Source organism: Mesoplodon densirostris, chromosome 15 (genome assembly GCF_025265405.1).
Source record: "Mesoplodon densirostris isolate mMesDen1 chromosome 15, mMesDen1 primary haplotype, whole genome shotgun sequence".
Classification (NCBI taxonomy): Eukaryota; Metazoa; Chordata; class Mammalia; order Artiodactyla; family Ziphiidae; genus Mesoplodon; species Mesoplodon densirostris.
The window spans coordinates 33,324,484-33,352,049 of NC_082675.1; the positions used below are offsets into that span (position 1 = coordinate 33,324,484).

A 27,566-nucleotide genomic window follows, 5' to 3' on the forward strand; every position below is an offset into this window, starting at 1 on the left:
CTTAAAGTCTTGCAGTTGGACTGGTTCTAGCTGTGTCTGTAGCTCACATCTTTGCACCAAACATAGAAATTTAGCCCTTTGTTTATTTATTCGGAACTAAAGTAAACCCCTTAATCAAGTGAGCAGTGATCAAAACACCGAGACACCCAGGGTCCTCAGGGTCTGTGGAGGACTGTGGTTGGACAGGAAGCCCCCGGCCGTCTGGACAGCCCTCTCCCACTCCATACTTCCAGCTGGACTCTGAGGGACCTCCAGCCAAGTGTGACGATCCTGGAGCTTTACAGTGGGAAAGGACTCAGAAGGTTATCTCGTCCACCTTCTACAACAGAGGAATAAGGATGTGAAAGTCAAGCATTTAGTCCCTTATTGACACTGTCATTAGTGGCAGCCCCGAGCCCTCTGACCCCGGGTCATTGCTCTGCTCACCATCCCATCCCTCCTCCTCCCCCAGAGTGAGGTCAGAACAGAGCTGGTTTATGGTGATATAAGTACCCGAACAGCACGTACGTCCCTGAATTCAGGATCCGGACCATAGCCGTTCATTTATTCATCATTTATCCATTGAACAAACCCTTAGAAAGGCACTGTTCCAAATTCCAGTGATACAGCAGTTAAGAAAACAGACTAAAATCCTTGTTCTTATTAAGCTTTCACTTAGTGGTACGAAAACCCATGCTGGTAAGTGGCGGGATGAGGATCCGAACTCAGGCAGGACGGCTCGTCCTGCAGCCCAGGCGCTGAGCTAGTTCACTCACAGCACTGATGTTTCTTCATCCAGCGGGTACGCGCGGAGCGTCTGCTGTGGCCCAGGGGTGCCTTAGGGGCCAGGGATCAGGTGGGGAACAACGACTCCCATCCCTGCGGGGAGCGTATTTTCAGGGAGAGGAGACGGAGGAGGGAAAACAAAGGTAAACCAAATGGAAGAGAGACTCACAGACTGTGGTAACTGGCAAGGAGTGAAAGGGGACCTTGGTCTCAGCAGTTACCCACCTTAAATTCCTGGAGGCCCTAGGCAGATCCAGGCCATTAAGACAAGTTAAAAGGTTCTGTTGACTGTTTTGCAAATTGAAACCGAAACCAGCCTGTCAAGATCAGCTCAGGGGTGTAGACAGAAGCTGTGATGCGATGAAAGGACCTGGCCTCCTGGATTCCACTTGCCTCTGTTCCTCTGGCACCTTCATTGTAGTCTTGTGTTTCTAAACGAATTTATAGTCTTGCTAAAATGTGATAAAATAACCAATGTATGCCTTAGAAAGATCTTTAAAAATATCCTTCTTTACTGATTTTCATGAAGCATTTTATGATTTATTGTGGATCTCTGGATTTCTGGAATCCTGCCTTGGCTCAGGCCCTTAGTAATTAAATGCTGAGAACAGTGTGTGCTAAAGTGTCCGTGGTTTCTTCCGTCAAGGAAATATTGGTGTTCCCAATCCCCAGAAAAACAAGACTTTGTTGCCTAAGCAACAGCGGGCATTTTTTCTCATACACATACTTCATCTGGCTTTAAAATAATTATTTCCTATTTATTGTAAATAGTAAAGTTGTGACATTTAATGTCAGTTTTTTCTTATAACTAAAGCAATGCTTGTATATTATAGGAAAATTAGAAAATACAGATTAGTAAGAAAAAATAAAAGTTAAAACATTATTAATACTCAGGTGTTTTCCTATCAAACAGCATAACTTGTAGTCTTATAAAAATATGATAAAATTCCCACTGCAATAATTCAGGTAATATAGAAGTTTTTAAGAATAATAGTTTCTCACTCTCCACTCCTTAGCTCTAATGCTGCATTCTGAGGTTACTTGTGTGAATAGATTTTCATGTTCTTTTCTACGCTTTTTCTGTTTACGTATACATACAGATATGCAGATACACATTCACTCTTTTTTAACTTCTTTATTGGAATATAATTGCTCTACAATGTTGTGTTAGTTTCTGCTGTATAACAAAGTGAATCAGCTATTTGCGTACGTATATCCCCATATCCCCTCCCTTTCGTGTCTCCCTTCCACCCTCCCTATACCGCCCCTCTAGGTGGTCACAAAGCACGGAGCTGATCTCCCTGTGCTATGCAGCTGCTTCCCACTAGCTATCTATTTTACATTTGGTAGTGTATATATGTCCATGCCACTCTCTCATTTCGTCCCAGCTTACCCTTCCCCCTCCCCACGTCCTCAAGTCCATTCTCTACGTCTGTGTCTTTATTCCTGTCCTGACCCTGTGTTCTTCAGAGCCATTTTTTTTTTTTAGATTCCATATATATGTGTTGGCATACAGTATTTGTTTTTCTCTTTCTGGCTTACTTCACTCTGTATGACAGATTCTAGGTCCATCCACCTCACTACAAATAACTCAATTTCTTTTTATGGCTGTCACTTTTTTTAATTTTAATTACATTCATTTTTTTGTTAATGTTTCTTTGAAGGTTAGCTTGTGTCACTCTGGACAGCTTATAATATAACCCTGTTGAACACGGAGGAAGGATGCTGTGTTCCTGAAAGTTTAACACAGGAGCAAACCTTTAAAGCACCCAGCCATTCAACGCTGAGGCTTTAATAACATACACACATATTTTATCCCAAGTTTATAATGGAGTTTTGAACAAGGCACCTGTAAATAAGTCAGCATTTATGATCAGAAGAAAAATACTCTGGTCTTGGACTTTTATTTTTATATGGAAAAGTTATAAAGACCTAAGCAACTAAGTCTACCCACAAAGGAAAAACAAATTTGCCTTCTTATGGAAAGCCATGTGAAAACATTAATTGTTGGCTCAAAGAAAGTCTGACGATAAAAGATATTAGCTTTAAAATATGTCTTATTTATTTGACAACCTGTCATGTATAATTTGCCATATCAACCCAAGTGGATTCAATGCACTATTTTTAATAACTATATCATATTCCTTAGTGTGGACGAACTTATTCAACTCATTCCCCTATTGACAGGTATTTAGGTTGTTTCCAGTATTTTTCCTCTTATAAATAATGCTGCGGTAAACATTTTCACAAGTATGCATATCGTTTATTGATGCTTTATAATGCAGTATTCTTTAAAGTTTAATTACCTTTTATTGACAAACTAAACGTATCGTATGAATTCTTCTTTCTGTTGGTGGAGTCTTGCAGGTCCTCGATCCCTTTGCTTTACTGTAAATGAGTTCACATTTACCCACGTCCTTACACACAAGAGCACATAGGTGTGGATGCACATAGGAAGCGTGTGCAGTACTCGTAACCTGCCCGCAGCCTCCACCCCAGCTCATCACTCTCCAGCCCCACCACTGATTCTTCTCACTCCCACCCTCCACGTGTCTGTGCCTTTGCAGGGTCCCTCTCTGCACTTCACTCAGTAAAACTTGCTTCGAGGCCTGGTTCAAGCTCGTGTCCTCCTGAAGGTGTTCTCTAACCTCTTGGACCTTTAAAGCAGAAAACACCCTCTTACTTTGTGACTCCATCGTGGTTTCTTCATCTCTTCCTTGAGGCCCTTCTCTCAGTCTGCTCTTTGTGAAGGTAGGCGGTGAACACACCTGTATCCTCAGATAGATTATGTCTCTTGGTGACAGACACCACCTTGGCTGAATGTGACACCTGCAGGTAGGAAAAGCTCAAAGAAATGTTGGCTGGACTTGGACAGTTTGTCTAAAAATAAAAAGCAGTCGGAGCCCAATATTTGCTTTCCAAGTCCCACTATGTTATACCTAAATACAATTGTTAGGCAATTTTGGGAAAAAACAGCCATGTGAAACAAAACAATCACAGATTGTGTGTATATTTTTGGCCTCAGGGACCTTTTCCTTATAGAACAGGAGTCAGCAAACCTTTTCTGTAAAGGGCCAGATAGTATTTTAGGCTCTGCCGGCTGTAAGATCTCTGCTACAGTTGTTCAACTTGACCATTGTAGCATGAAAGCAGCCATACACAGTAAGTAAACCAATGAGCATAGCTGTGTTCTAATAAAACTTCATTTATGAAAACAGGCTACGGCAGGATTTGCCTCGTGGACTGTAGTTTTCCAACTCATGTTCTAGAAGGTGTTTATTTACATGTAGACTAACCTGAGTTAAATTCAAATTCTTGCTCTTCTACTTGCTGTGTGACTTTGAGCAAGCTACTTAACCTCTCTGTCTTTTTCAACACACACATATAAGATTAATATTACCTCCTTCGTGTTAGGCATCTGGTTCAGGCCTAGCATTTATGGAGCACAAAGCAGTAGCCACTGATTTGCCTCATTAAAAGTAGTGGAAGCATAGAAGGAGGGTCAGAGAATATGCAGCTCCTTTTTTCAAGGAAGTAGCAAAATCCTAAGGAAAAGGCAAGTCATTTGGAAAAACAACAGATAGTAAAGACCAACGGATAGTAAAGATAGTGAAAACAATGGGATGGCAGGGGCATGTCTCCAACACAAGCACTGGTAGTCACGTGCACTCCTCTAAAATGAATCACAGACAGACAGACAGATGGGTAGCTTGACACTTGCTGCAGCAATAGCGATTCTATTAACAAAAGGTTTTGAAGGTTGTTTAGATGCTGGAGCTATTATGACTACATAGAAGGTGGAGGCTGGGCTTTAAGAAGAATTGGTGAAATGGTCAGAGCTGAGATTTTAGTAGTATTACCTTTTCAGCTAAAATGCAAAGAAATATTAATCTTCAGCACATGACTGGCCTGATCACCTCCAGACATTTCTGACCATGTGCAGTAGATTCTCCCAAGGCCAGTGCTGCGGTGGCTTCTTTCACTGCCGTCAAGATAAAGCCCAAGTGCTCTCGAGCAGCGTGCCAGGCTTCCCCAGCTCCGCTCTAGCCAGTTCCTTTAACCCCACCTCTGGTCCGTCCTTTCCTCGCACAGTGCAGATGCTTCAGCCCCATCAGTTGACTGGCTTATTCGTGTCCCCAGATGCTCTCGCTTCCATTTTGCTCATGCTTGGTCTGTGCTTTCCTCCCATCCTCATTCCCTAGACCTTCGTGGCCCCATCGGTCACCCACGTCCCCATCCTTTCAGGACAGACCCGGCTGCATCCCCAGCCTCCTCCCGACCAACCTGCACAGAGCCGCACCCTCCCTCCAGCCCCCCGGGAGCACTACTGTCCTCGCCGTTCTCTCTCCTACCTGTGTCAACAGTCTCCAGCTCCAGGCCGTCTGTAGACACTCAGGAAACCCTCTGTTCCTGCAAGATGATGTGTAGGATAGAAGGAAGCCTGGATTTGAGTCCGTTGAGTTTGCACTCTGGCTCCGCCACTGACTCGCCCTGCCCCCAAGATGGGCAAGTGGTTTAATATTTCTGAGCCTCAGTTTCTTGATTCATAGCCTCCTGCACCTACCTTATAGAGTTTTTGTGAGAATGAAATGAGGTTAAATGAAGTGAAGAACCTGGGAGTCCTTAGGAGGCACCTGCCTCATCTCCTGAGTGAGGAGTCTGAACAGTTTACAGCAGGGGTCCCCAACCCCCGGGCCAAGGACCAGTAGCCATCTGAGGCCCATTAGGAACCAGGCCGCACGGCAGGAGGCGAGCAGCAGGCAAGCCGGTGAAGCTGCATCTGCTGCTGTCCGTCACTGCCCGTCACTGCCCGTCACTCGCATTACTGCCTGAACCATCCCCAGCCCTGCCTCCTTCTCCACCCCCCACCCCCGCCGCGGTCCTGGGAAAAATTGTCTTCCATGAAACTGGTCCCTGGTGCCCAAAAGGTTGGGGACCGCTGGTTTACAGGGTTTGACTTGGTGTATCTCCCTGGTGATGTAATAACTTTGAAAGCAGGAACTATTCCTAAATATATCTGATTGATTGCAGCACCTTGCATTTTTTTAAAAAGCCACTCAGTAAATTTATTTGATTTATTTTTAAATTGCTTTATAAAATCCTCGTCAAAGTTATGTAAGGCATACTGGCTTCTTTTTAAAAAAAAAATTGTGAGATAGAACTGCCATCTTCATCAGCATGTATTTGCAGAGGGATGCTTTCAGATGGTTTGAAAATCAACTCAGGTTTCATATAATTGTAAATTTGGTGGGGGGGAATACCTAACTATTTGCCAAAAAGATGTAAGCAGAGCTGAAATTGTTCTTTTCTTTTCCATCTTATTCTTTGCAAAATGACTTTACTGTGCACATGTGCCTCTGACATCCCGTGTTGACCAGCTCTCTCCCCCAGAGGCTCGCTGCTTAGGACTAAGCCCTCCTTCCACCATTAATGTTCTTTCCTACAAGAATGTAGATAAATCCTGATGACATATATAAATAATTTTATAGTATATATTATATATAATGAAATTAAACATATGGAATTAATAAAAATATTCCATATATTTTTATGCATGACCATGATGCATAAGAGTCTGTAGACTATGTTATAATATATTGTCTCACTGATTGTTCCAAACAAACCCTGTAAGGCAAGTACTGTCTTGGTTTTGCAGGCTGGGAAGCTGAGGCTTCTAGAATCTAATTGCTCACTCTGGGCCTCAAACCCAGGGCACAGGGCCTAGGACACAGACCCAGGTTTTGGGTGGACTGGTCTCTGCTTGCACCACAGGAGATTAACTACCTGAGGCTGGTGTGCGCCACAATGACTGTGTAGGACCTTCTTTTAAGGTCCAAAGGTGGGATTTCAACAGAAATTTTTTCTCAGTTAATTGCTTTTTTGATTAAAAAACTCTTCATGGTTAAAAAGTATCTGGTTAATAGAATGTGTTTTTATCATGACATAACATGTTTTTGGAACATACAGATAAAATTGCCTCAAATTATGTACCAGTCACTTAGGTTTCTATGTAAGATTTTAGTAACTGAATCAGTTTCCTCATCTAAAACAAAAACTGAAACAGGGGCTTCCCTGGTGGCGCAGTGGTTGAGAGTTCGCCTGCCAATGCAGGGGACACGGGTTCGTGCCCCGGTCCGGGAAGATCCCACATGCCGTGGAGCGGCTGGGCCCCTGAGCCATGGCCGCTGAGCCTGCGCGTCCGGAGCCTGTGCTCTGCAACAGGAGAGGCCACAATAGTGAGAGGCCCACGTACCGCAAAAAAAAAAAAAAAAAAATTGAAACAGTACTGGCCTACCTTAATGGCTTGTCAGTGAAGATAAAATGAGAGAGCAGTTATCCAAGTGCAATCAGAAAATATATTTGCCAAGCAAGGTATTATAATTTTCATTAAAATCTTAAATACTGCAGATAAATTAATGAACCATCTCAAGTTCTGTCTACCTAAAATTAGTTTGCTAGGTAATTAGCAACACTGGAAAAGTTTCATTTTAGAAACTTCCATATTCATTACAAACTATGAGCCTCACGTTTTAATGAAGTTCCATGATGAAAGAGTTACAGAATTAGTCCTTACTGTATTCTGGAGCCTTTTAGAAGTTAATTAATTCTCTGACATTCAACAGTGTAACTAAATTACTTTGTACAGTTGTTTGAGCACAATGTCTATAATCTTCTGATTAAAATAAGCACAGAAATCATCAGTAGCAATTATTATTTACTACCTACCACACCATCACCTACCATCCCTAATAGCTCCTCGTCAGAATCTGAAGAGGTTATTCTCCAGAGAGTTTTAGAAACTTTTTGCTATAATAGAACAGGGTGTTGGGAGCTTTCAACTTTCAGGTTTCAAACTTACAGTTTCTGAACAAAAGGGTATTTTTAAATCTTAAACTGAAGAAAAATTCTAACAAGGCTCTGTGCAGCAAAAATACCTGCTAATTCACTATTGTTTACCCTGTGATTTCTATTTAAATTTGAGCTGCTGTCATGATTTATTCCTACCTCACAGGATAATGAATCTAGGTTTTATTTCTGTTCTTTGCCCAGACTTGTACAGCAGGCAAAGTGTTTGAAAATCAAAGGAAAAGAAGATACTGACTTGGATATTCTCTTCAGAGGTAAAAACAAAAACACTAGCAAAAACGCAGACTCTGCTTTTTTGTTGGGAAGAATGTCTTGTTTGTGTGTTTGGTTGGTGTTATCATTCCAGGAAGGAATGGGGGAAGGAATCTGCCAGGGGCCCAGACACTTGTGCTCTCCTCACATCCCAGCCCTACTTCACTGCTCTGACCTTCATTTCCTCATTTTTAAAGTGAAAGACTCTATAATCTGCTCTGTGGTCCTCACTGATGACAAGACAAATCTAAACCTGTAGAAATAACACGTCTCAATGGTGGAATCTCTCTCTGCCATCTGCACAGGGCGTGGAGGGAAAGCCGAAGTGTCTCCTTGCGTTCTTATAAGTTGGGGGACTGCAGAATGTACTTCGTTAGCAAGACAGGCAGGAAGGTTATGGCAAACTTTAAGTGCTAAAAGCTAAGGGATTATTAGAGTATAGGGGAAAGAATTGCACGTTTTCACTTAATTATGTTTCTTTGCAATTAAGGCTCAATATACACGGAATGTCATGTATAATTTTGAGGTTATACTGTGGCAAGCTAAGGAATAAATTTCCTCTTGGGTGTTAATTTGGTACAATAATTTTTATTTGGTCAGATAAAAATGTTGGTAAGTTGTATTTTTGTGTCTTCAGCAATGTAGTTCTACATGTTTGTATCTTCCAGAACATGGTAGGCAATCTGTTTATCTTCTAGAGGAAAAGAAAATTAGTGAGTTTTCTCCTGATTTGGCTAAAAGTTCAAGTTAGTACAATTTGGTTGCATTGCACTTCATCTCCAAAACAATTACCCGTTCGACTTTTCTTAAGAGAAAAGGAGTGTGCTTTACAGTCATTGAACAAAAGGGCTGTGACTTCTTTTGTTTTTAATTGAAGCATAGTTGCTGTACAATATTATATAAGTTACCAGGGTACAATATGGTGATTCACGATTTTTAAAGGTTACACTCCACTTATGGTTTTTATAAAATATTGACTATATTTCCCATGTTGTACAATATATACTTGCAGCTTATTTGATATCTAATAGTTTGTACCTCTTACTCCGCATCCCTATATTGCCTCTCCCCCTACTGGTAACCACTAGCTTGTTCTCTGTATCTGCGAGTCTGTTTCTTTTTTGTTATATTCACTAGTTTGTTGTATTTTTTAGATTCCACATATAAGTGATATCATACGACATTTGTCTTTCTCTGTCTGACTTATTTCACTTAGCATAATGCCTTCCAAGTCCATCCATGTTGCTGCAAATGGCAAAACTGTGTTCTTTTTTTATGGCTGAGTAGTATTCCATTGTGTATATACACCACATCTTCTTTATCCATTCATCTGTTGATGGACACTTAGGTTGCTTCCATATCTTGGCTATAGTAAATAATGCTGCTGTGAACATTGGGGTGCATGTATCTTTTTGAATTCGTGTTTTTATTTTTTTCTAATATATACTGAGGTGTGGAATTACTGGGTCATATGGTAGTTCTATTTTTAGTTTTTTGAGAAACCTCCATACTGTTTTCCACAGTGGCTGTACCAATTTACATTCCCACCACCAGTGTAGGAGGGTCCAAAAGGGCTGTGGATTCTGTGGGCTGATCTCAGGCAGGGCCAAGCTCCTCTCGTAACTGGAAGAACACTTGATTTTATCTCATCCACAAAGCGGGGAGGAATCTTTTCCTCAGAAAAGGGAGGGAAGTTAAGTTACTCTGTTTGGATTGTGCATCTATATGTGTCTCCCTAGCCAGAAGAATTTCTATATAATATAACTAGATAGGAACATCTCTTTAAATAAAATGAAATAAATAACTGATATTTTGGAAGCTGCTCCATACAAATGTTCTAAGCCATTTTACCAGCCTCCATTCTGTAAACAACATGTTTGGAACTGCATGAAGAGCCCTAAAAAAGCATCAGTGTCTCAATTAACATTTTGACACTTTTGAAAGTATCTCCACAGAGTAATTATGTATATGTTCCTGTTAAAACAAATACACAGTCAGTTTAGTAGTTCACATAGTAAAATACTAATGAGGATCATCCTTGTAAATATAGAAAATATCCCTAGCAAAATGCAACTGCATGGGGCTTCCCTGGTGGCTCAGTGGTTGAGAGTCTGCCTGCCGAAGCAGGGGACACGGGTTCGTGCCCCGGTCCAGGAAGATCCCACGTGCCGCGGAGCGGCTGGGCCCGTGAGCCATGGCCGCTGAGCCTGCGCGTCCGGAGCCTGTGCTCCGCAACGGGAGAGGCCACAACAGTGAGAGGCCTGCGTACCGCAAAAAAAAAAAAAAAAAAAAAAAAAAAAAAAAGCAACTGCATAATGTGAACGATGAAATCCATCTTGTTTAGTAAGCACCTGTGCTTTTCTGTGTAGTTTATAAAAAGTTCATAACCACATGTGTTTATTTATTGGTGCATTTACCGGGCTTCTTAAACATTTGATTTCCTCCCAGAGAAGGCCTGTGTTCACAGACCCGGGACATTAATGACGAGGAGCCCCCGCCTGGTGCAGAGCGTGCTGCCGGGGCCACTGTGCTTCTTGTTGAGAAGATGCCTTCAGGGGTCCATCCGAGCAGGATTTATTTAGCACCTGCTCTGTGTCTAGCCTTTTGTCACCCAAAGTGGTTCTTCCTCATATTGATCAAACCCTTGTTATTATAATTAAGCTCATTTTCTCTGGTTCTAACCTGGATGAGACAAAATAATGAGAATAAATATGTTGCTACTATGACATTAAGTGATTATTTAATATTTCCCTGTTATTTTCTGTAAGCCTATAAATCTGAGTATAATTTCTAAATCCTTACCTTTGTTTTTTGTTTCTTCAGTCTGGCCATAGATTTGAATAAACACATTCTTTAATTCATTAGGAATTTTTTTCCTTTTTTTTTTTTTTTTTTAAGGAAAATGAGTTAAAATCTGTTCCTCATTTCTCCCGTGAGGGAAAATAGTATATCTTTGATTTTTAGAGATTGTGTGCACGTGTGTACACGAGCACATGTAGCTTCTCCTCTTCATATCTTTGGCATGTTTTCAATATTTACTTGGAAACATCTTCATTTTCTAAATCGTTTTATTCACAGTTGATATGCTTGGCAGATATAATGGAAAGTATTTTAAAGGCCATCATTATTTTCCAGCATACTTCTTAGAGATTCAACATTTTTCCTTTTCCAAAGAATTAGATCAGATGATAGAAACATTTAGTTTATAATGATGTAAATTGGTTGAGGAAAAACATGATTGTCTTGAAGGATGTTTGGTAATAAAATTAACAGAAGTAAGTTGGAGTCTGTTTTAACTCATCTGAGGGTTTGCAGGGAAGCTTACTGGGTGTTACACCTGAGAGGTGGCAGGTGGTACTTAGCCTTTGTGCCATTTGCTAAGTAAATAAGGCATGAGCACAGAGCGACTCCAAGCGTGTCCCTTCTCTGGAATGGAATTGACTTCTGCACGGTGGCCTGTCAGGTTTTTCCCTCTGCTCTGGACTGTTCTGCTAAGTACTGCGTTAAATCTGCTCCTCTGAAAACAAGTTTGAGTGAGGCTATGGAAGCGCGTTTCCTTGAGTCCAAGGGACCTGCTCACCCACGCGATCTGCCCCCCTGCCCCTCAGAGGCCCCTGGACCAGAGCACCTGAACCTCACTACTGGACCACAGGCAGACGCCCTGCAGGGCCACCACGCCGTCCCACCCTAGGGGCAGCTTTGGTCTTGTGGAGTGTTCAGCTGGGAAACTGGGGGGGGGGGGGTCCTTACTATTGATTATTTTTGGCCCCAAATGTGTAACTAATGTTCACTTTTTAAAAAAAAACCCAAAATTTCACAAAGCAAAAAATATGAGATAAACATTGTTAATAAATCCTTCATAGATTTATTTTGGATGTAACAATTCACGTTGTTGTTTTCTCTACCAGTATAGAATCATAGTGTATTTGGTGATCTTTATTTACACTTGCTGATGCATCATGACTGTCTTCCTAAGTCAGTGCGTATATATCTGCTAGGTTCTTTTTTTTTTCCTAAGTAAAAATTGTACCCACGTCCACAAGAGATCACATCCACTTAATCTTGGGTCAAGAAAAGAAACTGATGGAAGCTCACCTTATTCCATGCACTTACCACCTCCTGCCATGGTCACGCTTCTGATTTCTGTCTCTATCAGTTACTTTTTCCTGATTTTGAACGTTTTATAAATGTAATCACACAGTGTGTGCTCTTTCATGTTTGACTTTTGCTAACATGATGTTTGTAAGATCCATCCAAATCATGGTTTGTGTATACTCATTACTGCATGTTGTTCAATTTTATGGTGATAACCACAATTTATTTATTTTAGTGCTGGTTGTTTTCAGTTTTGCTCTCTTACCAATGGTGCCACTAGGAACATTCTCGTATGTGATTTGGTGGATATGTGTATGCATTTCTGTAGGGCACATTCCTAATAATGGACCTCCTGGGTAACTGGGTTTGTATAAGTTCACCTTCAGGAGGAGCTGGTGTCAAATATTTTTACAAATCGGTTGTCCCAGTACGTTCCTCGCAGCACAGTGTGGAAATTACAAGTACTCTCCATCCCCGCTGACAGCTAGTTTTTGTCAGTCACCTTAATTTTAGCCATTCTTTTGGGTCTACGATATTATTTAATTATGCTTCTAATTTTGCATTTCCCTGAAGCCTAATGAACTTGAACACATTTTCATGTTTGTTGGCTATTCGAACATCCTCTTTTGTGAAATACATCTTTTAGGTTGTATTGTTCTTACTGAAATGCAGTAGTTCTTTGTATTTGTACATGAGTCCATTGTTGGATAGATGTGTTGCAGATTTCTTCTCCAGCCTGTGATCTGCCTTTCACTCTCAGTGGTGCTTTGTGAGGAAAAGAAATTCCACATTTTGACACCGTCCATCAGTCCTTTCTATTGTGGTTAGGTCTTCAGTGTCCTGTTTAAAACATTTGCCTGTTGCACGGTCATTACTGTGTTCTGTTATTCTTTGTCCTAGAATCTTTGTTTTTCTTTCACGTTTATATCTACAGTGCACCTGGACATTATTTTTTATACCTGATGAAGCATAGGCATCAAGATTTACTTTTTATGTGAATATCCAGTTGACCCAACATCGTTTATTTTTTTAAAAACCCTTCCTTTCCCCTATTGTTCATCATAAAGCAAGTGACCAACATTGTCCTGTGCTTCAGTGTATCTCTTGTAAGTGGCGTGTGATATTTACTTTGACATTCAGTCTGATGATAGTAGTCTTTTTATTAGAGTATTTAATACATTTGTAATGTTACTGCTGTTAAGTTGGGTTTATAGCTATCATTTTAATGATTACTTTTTATTTTTCTCAACAGTTTTGTGTTCTTGCTTTTTTATATTTTTTTGCTTTTTTTATATTTTATATTTAATTTTTATACAGTAAGTCCCCTACATACAAACAAGTTCCATTCTGAGAGCACATTCATAAGTCCGATTTGTTCGTAAGCCCAACAAAGTTAGCCTAGGTGCCCAACTAACACAATCATTTATATAATTGTACTATATACTGTAGTAGGTTTATAATACTTTTCACACAAACAATACATAAAAAACAAATATAAAAAATAAAGAAAATGTTTTTAATCTTACAGTACAGTCCCTTGAAAAGTACGGTAGTACAGTACAACAGCTGGCATACAGGGGCTGGCATTGAGTGAACAGGCAAGAAGAGTTACTAACTGGAGGAGGGAGAGGAGGTGGGAGATGGTAGAGCTGAAGTATCAGATCGTCGGCAATAGGAGACAGAGGGCAAGAAGCTGCAAATTCACTCACGCCTGACGTTGACGGTACAGGTTCTGGTTCTTTGCTGGATCCAATTCTATCTACCCACTTGAAAACATGATCCAGTGATGTCTGGGTAGTAGCTCTTTTTTTCTCGTCATAGATGACACGGTAGCACAGGATTGCATTCTGAACGGCTGCTGCAACCTTCGTGTACCGTTCTACATTCGGGTCTTGTGCCTCAGAAACTAACAGTGCCTCCTCAAATAAAGAAAATCCCCTTGCCATTTCTTGCATCGTGAATCTCTTCAGTTCTTCAGTTACTTCTTCCTGTTCATCCTTTCTCTGGGCCTCCAATTCCGTAAGCGCTTCGTGTTGTACAGCAAGGAGTTCAGTGAAGTTGTCCTCTTGTTGATCTCACTCCAGCTTCTCACTGAGGGTCACTAAGTTGCTGAAGACCTCTTTGGACTCCTCATCCACCTTCTCAAATACATGGAAATCGTGAACAAACTGCGGGCAAAGTTTCTTCCAAACCCCTTTCATGGTGACGGCCATAACCTCACGCCAAGCAAAGTCAATGTTTTTTTGGCCTTGTAGATGTTATAGTCCTTCCAAAATTGTTGCAAGGTTGTCCCTGATTCATCACTCACCTTTACTGCCTGACAAAAAGTGTGACGTAAATAATATTTCTTGAAAGTCTCTAAAACTCCCTGGTCCATAGGTTGGATGAGTGACTTAGTATTCAGTGGCAGATGCACTGCTTTGATGTTGGGATGAAAGTCGTGCATGAATGGGGGTGGCCCAGAGCATTGTCAAGCCACAAAAGAATGTTGAGTGGGAGGTCCTTCTCCAAGCAGTATTTCTCTACCTTCGGGATAAAGTGGTGGAAAAACCAGTCCTGGAAAATGGCCTATGTAACCCAGGCTTTGAGGTTACTCTTCCACACAACAGGAAGAGAACCCTTGGCTATGTTTTTAAGGGCTCTTGGGTTCTCTGAATGATAAACTAAGAGAGACTTCAGCTTCATATCGCAGGAAGGATTGCCACCAGACAACAGAGTTAGCCTATCCTTTGCTGCTTTATAGCCTGGCATCAACTTTTCCTCCATACTGATGTAACTTCCGTCTGGCATCCTCTTCCAGAACAGCTGTCTCATCCACATTAAAAACCTGCTCATGGGCTTCCCTGGTGGCGCAGTGGTTGAGAGTCCGCCTGCCGATGCAGGGGACACGGGTTCGTGCCCCGGTCTGGGAGGATCCCACATGCCGCGGAGCGGCTGGGCCCGTGAGCCATGGCCGCTGGGCCTGCGCGTCCGGAGCCTGCGCTCCGCAACGGGAGAGGCCACAACAGTGAGAGGCCCGCGTACTGCAAAAAAAAAAAAAAAAAAAAAAAAAAAAACCTGCTCAGATAAATATGCACCTTCTTCAGTAATTTCTTGAAGCGTTTCAGGATGTCCCCGGGCAGCTACCACATCTGCACTCGCTGCCTCACCACTTACTTTTACGTTGTGAAGGCTGGTTCTAGCCTTGGACTGATAAAACCAGCCATGGCTGGCATTAAAAGATGCACCCTCTGATTCTTCATTGTGTTTCTTCTTCAAGTTTTCGTGAAGGCTTTTAGCTTTCTCTTGAATCAGCATTAAGCTGAGCAGGACTCAGCATTGATGTTGATCCTGCATCCACACACTGAGACGTTTCTTCATCTCGTCCATCATTTTTCCACACTTCTTCGATATTATCAGCACAGCAGAATTCACATGTTCCATGATCTTGTCCTTGTTCTTTAGAATCCTGCTGTTGGTTGAATGTTATAAGAATGAACAACATCTACCATCTTTTCGCCTTGCTCCACTCTCTCAATTATTGTCACTTTTTGTCTCCATTGTTATCGCTTGGAGCTTCTTAGCAGTACCAGCTACAACACCACTGCTTTTATGCTTGCTTCCAGACATCCTGGGCTTGAAAAAAGATACTGTACTACTGTACTCTATACAGTAGTATACAGTAAAGTACACAGAAGCACAACCAGTTGTAGAGGATGCATGCACGTGACAATGTACGCCAGACCCGTGAACTAACTTACGTGATTGGGCGTGCGAACGCATGTTTGCATCTTTGAAAGTTCGCAACTGGAAGGCTCATATGTAGGGGACTTACTGTACTTCTTGCTTTGTTTTTTCTTAACCAAGAATTTATTTTATTATACCATTTTTCCTATAGTAGCGTGTTGGTTATGCACTTTTAATATTTTTAGTAGACGTTATAGCTAGTAAAATACACATCTTTGTGTAGGATCATTTTTCCTCTGTCTGAAAAACTCTCTTGTATCCCTTTTAGCGTGTATTCTAGCTATGTTTTTTAAAAAGTAAGTTTTTCTTGTCCAGAAATGTTCTTGTTTTGCCTAAACTTTTGAATAATATTTTTGCTGGTTATGTAATTTTGCACTGATAGTTGATTTTTTTTCAGGCTTTAAAGATAACATACCATGGTCTTCTGACCCCCATGGTTTCCCTCTAGAAGTCTGCTGTAGCTTCAGTGTGTCTCCTTTGAGGGAAGTGTGTCTTAGAGCACATCTTAGTTTGTCTGGCTGCTTATAAGATTTTTCTGTTGTCTTTGATTTTCAGCAGTTTTATTATGAAGTGTACTTCTCTCTCTGTCTTTTGGGGATTCATAGTGCTTCTTAAGTCTGTGAGTATATGTCTTTCATTACTTTGAAAAATTTCTTAACCATTATCTCTTCAAATGTTGCTTATGCTCCATTCTCTCCCTTCTCCTCCTTTGTGAGACTCTGTCTACATATTTTAGACTTTCTCTTGTTCATATGCATCCTATGCTATTTTCTGTATTTCCTTCCTTTTTAATCTATGTGCTTCAGCTTGGATTTTTTTCTGCTGACCTTTCTTCAAAATCACTAATGCTCTCTTCAGCTGTCTCCAAACTGCTATTACACCCATCCAATGAATTTTTAATTAACTCTTTATATATTTCAGTTCTGGAATTTCCATATACATTATTTTAAAAATAATTTTAGTTATTTAATAAAATTCTCTATTTTGCCATCTAACTTCTTAAACAAATCAGTTGCGGTTATTAATTCTATGCCCTATAATATCAGTATCTGAATCACCTGTAGGCTTGCTTTCCTTGTCATTCTTTGTAGGAAAGTTGTTCTACTAAAGCTATTCCATCATAATTTGGAGTGGAATTCCTACCATATCTTCGCTTAATGGTCACAAAGAATTTCACTGGGTGATTCTACCATAATGTATTTAATCAAATGCTCATTCATGAACATTTTTATTATTTTCAGTCTTTATATTTAAAACAAAGACATAGTAAATTCTTGTACCATCATATGTGGGCATTTGTGGGAGTATTTGTATACGATTAATATCTGAATGTGAAATTATTTGATCAAAAAGTACACACATTATAAATTATGAGTGTTATTTCAGCCTGGCTTTTAAGTGTCTGTAGATATTTACACTCTTAATAACGTATGAGAGTAATCACATCACTCTAACCTTGCAAATAATGACTATTTCACCTCTTTTACCTTACCAATTGATAGAAGAAAAATATACTTTTAAGCATTTTTCTTTAATAATGAAGTTTCTATTTTTCCATGTCAGTCATGTTTTTTGTTAATTGCTTATCCTGTCCTTTGTCCATTTTTTAAATTGCTTATATTATTACTATAGATTTGAAGTTGGCTTAATTTATTATGGATACCAATTCACTCTGTTATATATCTTACCAATAATTTTTGTACATGCTCCCGCCTTGTATAGTTTTTCTTTTCATTTCTTAACAAAAAATAAGTTTTCATGTCATCTAATTGATCGGTTTTTTCTTTCATGGTTTATAGCTTTTATTTCATTCTTATTCCAACATCAGAGTCATACAACTGTTTACTCATGTATTGTGTTAGGAAAGCTATGGCCTCTTATTTTTAACATTTAAATCTGTACTCTGTATTGAATTGGTTTTGATGAGGATTAAGGTAATATACCAGCTTATTGTTGTTTTTCTGAATTATTTCAATATCATTTAAAAAACAATCCATCTTTTTCCGTACTCACTTGAATACAATCTTCATATAGGAAATTCTATTGTATACTTGAAATTTAAAAGCTCTGTCATCAATGATATTATGTGTGTGTGTCCAAGACTGTCTTCATACACAGAACTGTGGATGCTGCCTTGTTCTAGAGGAATCTGAACCCAGTGGAAGAAAGTCAGTGCTGAGGTATCACCAGAAAGTCAGAGTCAAGAGGGACTGAGGAAAATAAGAGCAATCAGATAAATGTCATCAATCTACTGGGAAGAAGAAAAACCACAACTGGGGAACCAAAGAATGAAGACAAGAAAGGCTTAAACAGTATATCAGGAAGCCACAACTTGCGGGCCTCCTGCATAGGTTAGAAAGGCACAAATATTCCTGGACATCTTTTCTTTCACTTAGTACTCTGCTCAGATTTACAAAACTCACTGGTTTTTTACAAACACATTAAAAGCCTTCTGGGCAGCCTCTGTGCTTCTGTTTACCAGGAATTTTTAATTAACAGGATTAGGCTGCAAGTCTGTGCAAAGGGCTGGAGTTAGTGCTACCAGTTTTGTAGTAATCACAGAAGTTGTTTCTGTGCATGCTTTAAAGATTTTTAACCACCACTGAATGAATAAATTGTTGCTGCTCACCGTGGAGCATGCATGGGAGTTGCCTGTGAGAGAAGGAGTTTATTGGCAAGTTGGTCCCTGTATCTGCTCTGGGTTTTTGGTTTGGGGCTTTGTGGTTTGTTTGCTTGTTTTCCATGAGACTCATGTTTGAAATTAGTGTTTGTCTGTCCAAGGTGTCTGTCTTACTCTGTGTGGTGTGACTCCTCAGACAGGCACTGACCCCAGTAGCAGTTCTGCAGGTGATGATTGCCCAGCTCTTGAAAGTGCCCCATGATCCCCAACAATGAATCTCATGCGCTCACTACATGATTCCTTCAATAAGTTAGAGTCTATCACTAATATATCCTTGAAATTTGGTGAAAACATATTCTGCCATTTTTAGTTTATGTGGTAAAGGATAAATAGAAACATAGAAAATGATCAGTGATCACACTATGTAAATGACCTACTTATACTATGAGCTATATGCATACTGAATTTTAAGGGCCTTCTTGGGGTTCATGCCTTAAGGACTTGCTGTCACAGGGAGCTGAAGACAGAAATGACTCTGTAAAGCCTTCTTACTGACATTGTCCATGGGAATGATCACAGTGAAAAAGCAGACTGTTGGCTTCAGCTGTGACATGTAAAGAGTTTGTAAGTTATCACTTCCAACTTCACAACAAGAAAAAAGCTGAACAAACTGAATATCACCTACTCTTCTTAGATCCATCAGAGAATTGAGGTCCTGCCCTCAAGGGAAACTACTTTACCAGTGGCTTTTAGGTCCTTGAGGAAAGGCAATTAGACAACTCCAATCCCGTCTAGCCATATGTCTCACATCAGAGAAGGAAACAAAAGCCAAGAAACTCTTTTAAAAGCCACAGTCCAGGTACTCAAGCCCATTTAAAAAGTGGTTTTAATCATAAGACTCTAGAATACTTCCCCCCACAAACCTTGACATTAATAGGGCTTCATTATAATAACTTTATATTACAACAGAGAACTGTAAGGCACAGACTCTGTTTAAGAAGGAGTTTCTATGGAAACCCAAAGACAACAGGGGACAGAAAAAGGACACTAGAAGAAATTGAAGCCTCTGACACCTATAGGTAAATCAAACACAGCCTAATTCCCAGCTGTATTAACATAAAATCTCACACCAGAGATCTTTTACCTATGTTCCTATTATCTGATATATCATGCCTGGCTTTCAACCAAAAATTACAAAGCGTGCTAAGAGGCAAAACAAAACAACACAAAACACACAGACTAAAGAGATAAAGAAAGCATCAGAATCAGTCTCAGATATGGCAGATATTTTGGAATAATCAGACTTGAATCTATGATGTAGTTATATAATTATATAACTATGATATGTATGGTAAGACCTATGCAAGAATAGCTGGGTACTATAAGCAGAGAATGGGAACTCTAAAGAAGAATCAGCAGGAAATGCTAGAAATCGAAAATACTGTAGGAGAAATGAAGAATGGCTTTGATAGGCTCATCAGCAGATTTGATAAGACCAAAGAAAGGATCAGCAAGCTTGAAAACAGGTCAGTAGAACTTCTCAAACTGAAAAGCAACGAGAAAAGGAATTAAAAAGATGCTTCAGAATATCCAAGAACTGTGAGGCAATTGCAAAGGGTGCAGAATATATGTAATGGAAATACCAGAATAAAGATAAAAAGGAGCAAAAGAAATATATGACATAATAATGGCTGAGAATTTTCCAAAATTAGTGACAGACACCAAAGCACAGATCCAGGAAGCACAAAAAACACTTAAGTAGGAAAAATACCCAAAATTCTACACCTAGTATATCATATTCAAACTATGAATAAAGTCAAAGACAGAAAAGATCTTGAAAGAAGGCAAAGAAAAAACACCCTACCTATAGAGGAGCAATGATAAGAATTACATTGGACTTTCTTCAGAAACCATCCAAGCAAAAAGAGAGTGGAGTGAAACATTAAGTATTGAAAGAAAACACTGAAACCAACAATTCTGTTCACCATAAAATTATCTTTCAAAAGTGAAGGAGGAATGAAGACTTTCTCAGACAGACAAAAACTGAGGGAATTTGTCACCAGTAGACCTGCCTTGCAAGAAATGTTGAAGTTCTTTGGAGAGAAAGTAAATTATGTAGGTCGGAAACTCAGACCTATGTAAAGAAAGAGCATTAGAGAAGGAACAAAGTGGAGGTAAGATAAAATCTCCTGTTTTCCGTATTCTTAATTGCTCTAGTAGATGACAGTTTGTTCAAGTGCTTTTCAAAATAATAATAGCAATGTATTGGACGATTACAGCTTATGGATAGGTGAAATGGATGACAGCAATATTATAGGGATGGGAGGGAAGATTTGGGAATACTCTGTCAACAGGTGCTTGTTGCTGCTCATGAAGCATTATATATGGTGTTATTGGAAAGAGGATCGAAGAAGTTGTAAATACATATGGCAAACTCCAGTGCAACCACCATAAAAATGTAAAAGGAAGTATAATTGATATGCTAAGGAGGAGAGAAAATCAAATCATAAAAAATGCTCAGTTAGAATCAGAGAAAGGAGAAAAAGAGGGAGAAGACAAAAAAAGAAAGAATAAATTTAACAAATTCAAAATGGAATAAACTGAAAATGGGTCAGAGACCTATACATAAAACACAGCACTATAAAGATTCCAGAAGACAATGTAGGAGAAAATCTAGATGACCTTGTGTTTTAAATGAATTTTTAAATGCAACACCAAAAGCATGACCCATGAAAGAGAAACTTCATAAGTTGGACTGTATTAAAACTAAAATCGGGACTTCCCTGGTTGTGCGGTGGTTAAGAATACACCTGCCAATGCAGGGAACACGGGTTGGAGCCCTGGTCTGGGAAGATCCCACATGCCGCGGAGCAACTAAGCCTTTGTGCCACAACTACTGAGCATGCGCTCTAGAGCCTGTGAGCCGCAACTACTGAGCCCGTGAGCCACAACTACTGAGCCCATGTGCCACAACTACTGAAGCCCACGCACCTAGAGCCCATGCTCTGCAACAAGAGAAGCCACCGCAATGAGACGCCTGCACACCACAATGAAGAGTAGCCCCCGCTCACCGCAACTAGAGAAAGCCCACACGCAGCAATGAAGACCCAATGCAGCCAAAAATAAATAAATAAAATAATTAAATTTATTTTTTAAAAAAGCTAAAATCTTTTCTGTGAAAGATAACTGTTAAGCAAATGAAAAGACAAGCCACAGACTGGGAGAAAATATTTGCAAAACACTTACCTGATATGAGACTTGTGTCCAAAATATACAAAGAACTGTTAAAATTCAACAATAAGAAAACAACGCAATTTTTTTTTCCTTTTTTTTTTTTTTTTTTTTGCGGTATGTGGGCCTCTCACTGTTGTGGCCTCTCCCGTTGCAGAGCACAGGCTCTGGATGCGCAGGCCCAGCGGCCATGGCTCACGGGCCCAGCCGCTCCACGGCATATGGGATCCTCCCAGACCGGGGCACGAACCCGTATCCCCTGCATCGGCAGGCGGACTCTTAACCACTTGCGCCACCAGGGAGGCCCAACAACCCAATTTTTAAAGAGCAAAGATCTGAACAGACCCCTCAGAAGACACGTGGCAAATAAGCTTATGAAGAAAGTCTCAACATCATATTTATGAGGGAAGTGCAAACTGAAACAACAGTGTGATACCACTACACACCTATTAGAATGGCTAAAATCCAAAAAAACTGGTGAGGATGTGGAGCAACTGGAACTCTTATTCATTGCTGGTGGGAATGCAAATGGTTTGGCCACTTTGGAAGAGTCTGGCCGTTTCTTACAAAGCTAACCACAGTCTGACCAAATGATCCAGCAATTCTGCTTCTAGGTATTTACCCAAAATAGTTTAAAACTTATGTCCACACAAATGTTTATAGAAGCTTTATTCATAATTGCTAAAAATTGGAAACAACCAAGACGTCTTTCAGTAGATTACTGGATAAACAAACTATAGTACATCCATACAATGGAATATTATTCAGCGATAAAAATAAATGAGCCCCAAAAAGACATGGAGGAACCTTAACTGCATTTTACTCAGTGAAAGAAGCCAGTCTGAAAGGGCTACATACTGGATGATTCCAAGTATATGCTTTTCTATAAAAGGCAGAACTATAGAAAAAGCAAAAAAGGACAGTGGTTGTTAGGCGTTTGGGCTTGGGGAAAGCAAGGAGAGGTGGCTAAATGGAGCATGGGATTTTTAGGGAAGTAAAACTATTCTGTATGAAACGTATTCATCATAATGATATATGCACAGCATTATACATTAGTCACAACCCCTAAAACTCTGTTACACAAAGCTGAATTCTAATATAAACTGTAGAGTCCAGTTTATAATAATAATGAATCAATATTGGTATATCAACTGTAAGAAATGTACCCCACTAATGTAAGATATTAACAATAGGGGAAACTGTTGGGGAGATTAGGGGCTAGGGGCGTGTATGGGAACCCTCTGTACTATCTGCTCGATGTTTCTGTAAATCTAAAACTGCCCTCAAAAGAAAGCAGTCATTTTTTTTAAGAAAGCTAATTGTAAGTACTTATTATCTTTGTAATGACACTAATATTTGGTGCGGTAATGTGATCCATACGGTGGGATGGGACAAACTGGAGTTCTTGGGAAGAAGAGAATTATTTGCACTGGGTTAAAAGACGATTCTAAGGGCAGAAGTTTCGTACCCACAGTTAACTCGAGGAGGATATTCTGACAAGTGAAAGGAAGCTGGTGGCCTTGTAAGAGCGCATAATGAATATTCTCAACTTTAGACTAGAAAAATTTCAACAGCTATCATAGCGTCTGTAGTGCTGTAAGACAGCATAGCATCTGTAGTGCTGTAAGACAGCATAAACGATGCCCTGGTTCTTATTGGAGAGTAGGTACTGCACCTCCTCTTGATCAGACCCTCCTGCAGGCCCTCTGCTGCTTTCTTCAGGTGTCAGTCAAAATATTAATTGTAAGAGCTTCCAAGACAGAATGGAATGTAACAGGTTTCTCATTAAAAAGGAGAGTTATCAGCTTTACATTGCTTAAAATGACAAATAACAGAGAACTGTATCCCGAGTTAGAGGCTAGCTGAGATTAATAAGAGTGTTGGGACAGAGAGGTGCTGAGATTTGAGTAATTAATTTGTTTCCCTGCCAGATGCTCTGAAACACATACACTCGCAGGCCTGCTGGAAGCCGTCTTGGTACAGCCAGGACCAAGGCTCAGAGCAGGAGGAAAATTCTTGGAACTGAGCATGGGGTCTGGTTGCCTCTAGCCTCCTTTCAGGGATATCGTGAGCTTTTTTTTTTAAGTTTGATTTTTAATATATTCCATATTACCTTTCCTAAAATTCCCTTCATCCTTATTTTCAGAGCAAATTCTTTTGCTGTCACATTCCAGAAAAACATGCAAATGAGAAAGCCAGTTTTCTTGCTGGAATCAAGGCATAGTTTATAGTTTATGGATTTTGAAGAATTATAAGCATTATTGACAAAATATTTAGAAAATTCAAACGTGGAAAAAGTTACAGCACAAGAGTCAAAATGTCTAGTAAAAATAAATCTGCTTTAATAAGTAGATACTTATTTTTAGTTTTGAGGCTTGAGGGGCTGACAAGTCTGGAAACCAAATCCCACGGCACCACTTCTGGTGCCGTGTGGGCAGCCACGCTGTAAGCTTCCTCGGAGGACTCCAGAAATAACCCTCCGGCACTGGAATCTGCCTCTGACACCTCCTCTGCTGGCTCTGCTTATATTAGAATGCAGCTTCACCTGTCCAAGTTGCTCGCCTGCAGGCACAGGGTCCTGGGACAGTGATCGGACACAAGCCACTAAGCTGAGGGCCCTCCGCGTCCTCACTGTCCAGAGCAGACACCCCAGAGACAAGCAGAGAAGCAGAGGTCTTTCCTGGCCCAGAATTACAGCTTCGTGTTCCAGCCCTGCACAGCACTCCTTCTCCTGGGCCAGCACAGGAGCCCTAGATTCTTAGATGCTCCACCCATCCTCCCAGGCCGGATGATAGGGAATTCTAATGACATCATCTTCTTCCCAGTGTCAGATTTCAGGGGCTGGACACCTCCCTTCTCAGAGTCCGTGAACATGTGAGAATTGAGTGGGTGTCTGTGGGGAGTGGACACCCCCAAAGCCGACCGTTTCTCTCTTCTATTCATCGCTCGGCCCAGGGTGTTGCCAGGCTGGTCTTCCTTGTCTGTAATTCCAGTGCTAAAGGGAAATACCCCCAGACTACAGCGAAGCACCTTTACCTCTCAAGCATTTCCAGAATCAAACACAGAAAGCCTCCGTGTCTCTCCATCAGGTGGACGGTGTGATACACATTTTTGCCTTCATGAGAGGTCCAAAAACTTGGAAAAAAAAACTGCCCAAGTGCACAGTCTCCTTGGAGAGAATGCACCTATTTTATGAGAAAACGTTTTGTAAACTTGGGATTTATTACCCCATAAGGATAGTCAGTGAAGAAGAGCTCAGGTCTTGTTCTAAAGGGTATGCAGAAAGGTTAGACAGGAGAGAAGGTTCGAGATGCCGAAGCAGCTGAGGGAATGAGACAGTGGAGTTCCTTTTCTTAAAAGGCCTTTAGCCAAGCATTGTCCTGGGTTTCTCTACCCAGACAGCACTGCTATTGTGACATTCCATTATTGCAGAGAGAGAGGACTTCAAATAGTAATGCCAAGCACCGTATGTCTAGATAGAGAATCACAATTTGATGTCTTGAATATACGTAAATGATTCTAAGCTATATCATCAGACAGTCATCATGTTAGATTTCTGAACTGAGATTCTTCAGACCTAAAAATCATCACTGCCAAGTAGAAGACGAGTGTTGTTGCTGACCACAGTACCCTTGGGTTGTTTTTGTAAAAGTCATGCTGATGGTACAAGAAAACTTAATCTTTTTGTAAGTTAAAGGGGTGTGCCTATTAAAGTGAGTAATTTTGTATAAGTAAGGGTAAAATATACTTCAGTACCGTATGAAAATATACCTGAAATATGTTTAGTGTGTCAATTAGGTATTTGGTTGAGTCACTCTGAGTGCATTGCATCTCTTCCTGTTGCCATAGTTACTGTTGCCTTGTGAGGGTACATCGCATATCATTTATGTCATAGACTTCATTAGCAAAGACAACAGTTTCTTCTGTTACTTACATGGTTCTCCCTCATTCACTGTTTTCTTGCTTTTCTTCATTGATTTGTTTTCCTTTTTGAATTAATTTTAGATGATGCCATTTTCCTTCGAATTTTGACTGCCTTTAATAGTTTTGATGTGTAGAAAATCAGACTATAAAATAATCATAAAATAAATAATAAAATAACAAGTATTTAAGGAAACTAGAACCTAAACTAAAAAAAAAAAAAAAAAAAAAAAAGATAAGATTCCTGAGTTATTCTAGATGTAGTTACTCTGATGACTTTTTTTTCTTTTATTTGCCTTTAGAAAGATGAGCCTTTAAAAAAATGCCCTTCCCCAGTGGTGGTGGATTTTTATTAACATGCTTTGCCTAGTTTTTATTCTATAACTTTGAAAAGACACTCTTTTTTAAAACATTTATTAGCAGTAGCGTCAAATAATAGCTGTTTCCTTAATATGCTGGCTATTATGGTAACGGTGATAATAACGTATTCATCCAGCACTTCCCAAGTTATAAAGCAGATTCGTGTTCCTTTTCCGTCTAAAAGACCCTCTCATAGGTCACCGTTTCCTGTTGAGGTGATGGAGAGCAGGCTGAGTAGCTGGTCCAGGGCCCCACGCTGCTGAAGGACAGAGGCAGAGTGTAGATCCTCCTGGAAGTTCTGAAGCTCTTGCCCTGCAGCAGGCTGTCCTCATGACTGTGGCTTAGCGGAGGGTCCTGGCAGGAGGGTGGGGGGACCTGACTTTGAGTCCAGCCACCAACTTGCTGCCCAATGACCTAATAAGACTGAGACTGTGAGCCTTCGTTTCCTGGCCTGTCAGGTGGAGAGCATTTCTCTACTCAAAGCGGTAGTTGAGTGGATCAAAAGAGGGAATTAACATGAAAGGGCATTAAAAATAAAGCGCTATATTTTTGAAGGTATGACCAGTACTCAAACATTTCTCTCTAAATTCATCAGAGTGGATTCAAAACTCCTTAGATTTACCCTCTCGACTGGGCCCCAGTGGTAGGTGTGCCCTAGACACTCTGTGACTTTTGCTTCCTCTCTGACCATCGCTATATTGTCCTTTAAACACAAAAGCAGACTTCTTCTGCAAAAACTTTGGGGATTTTACTTTCTGTTGGACAGATTGGCCTTGAAGTCTGAAGTCAAAAGCCGTTTCAGCGTCTCTGACATTCTTATTCTGTGTAATGACAGTCTTTCTTTTCTTAAGAAGAATGCCTTTCTGCTTAGCCAGAAATTTCTCCTCGGAGATGACAGAATTGCTGTCTTACCATTAATGAATTTTACAGCCCAAATCCTTTTTATTTGAAAGACATGTGGACGTATCTACCCAAAGCCTCGCTTTATCACAGGCTAGAGGAAACCACTGCTGTCCTAAAACCAGAGGTCTCCTCAACCCTTACTGGTAGTGCACCTTCAGACAAGTGCCTTCTAGCCCCTTGGAGAAGCAGTCACATTCACAGTGGATATTAGTTTATATAAAAAAGAAGAGGTTGCTGCATATAGAGAGGAGGCTGAGAGTAAAGTTTAATCAACCAGGTTTCACACAGGTGCCCTGAAATTTCATGGAAAACCCTTCCCTGAGGGGCTGAGAATCTGGGTCACTAACTGTTTCCTTGGCATCGGGCCCCCTTCCCTGGGACATCTGTCAGATGATGGGTTGCATTTGACTAAATTGCAGGGGTGGGCGGTATTTGTTTCTTCATGATGTTTACGTCAGATTTTTTTTCACTTCTGCGAACATAGGGGTTGGGGAATAATAAGTTTCAAAGGAATCCTTGTTTGCGTCTTGTTTCACTGTTTAGCCTCAAAATTAAAAATGTTTTCTGAAAAATCTTTCTAAATCAACCTCCCCACACACACCAAATTCTGCATCTTGAGCACGCTATCGAAGAAACCTTACTTTCAAATATACCTGCTCAAGCGTGGTCTTGGTGGTCATGGCACCTATACCCAGTGATCAGCACCTTGTCAGCCCAGTGACTTAAAAGCATTAGGTGTGGGTGACGTGAGCAGAATAGCAGGTGTCATTAATAAATCAGGAGAAATTCATCTCAGGACAAATGCCAAAATGTCAGAAATGTTCTT

At 40.4% G+C, this 27,566-nt stretch overlaps 1 protein-coding gene across 1 annotated transcript in view; it reads left to right on the forward strand.

The window, feature by feature from the left end:
- The window catches only part of L3MBTL4 (L3MBTL histone methyl-lysine binding protein 4), a 400,149-nt gene that overhangs the window by 190,734 nt on the left and 181,849 nt on the right, over positions 1-27,566 (forward strand). Inside the window, 1 exon segment of the mRNA XM_060118356.1 lies at positions 7,816-7,886. Within this exon segment, the coding sequence (XP_059974339.1) occupies positions 7,816-7,886 (71 nt within the window).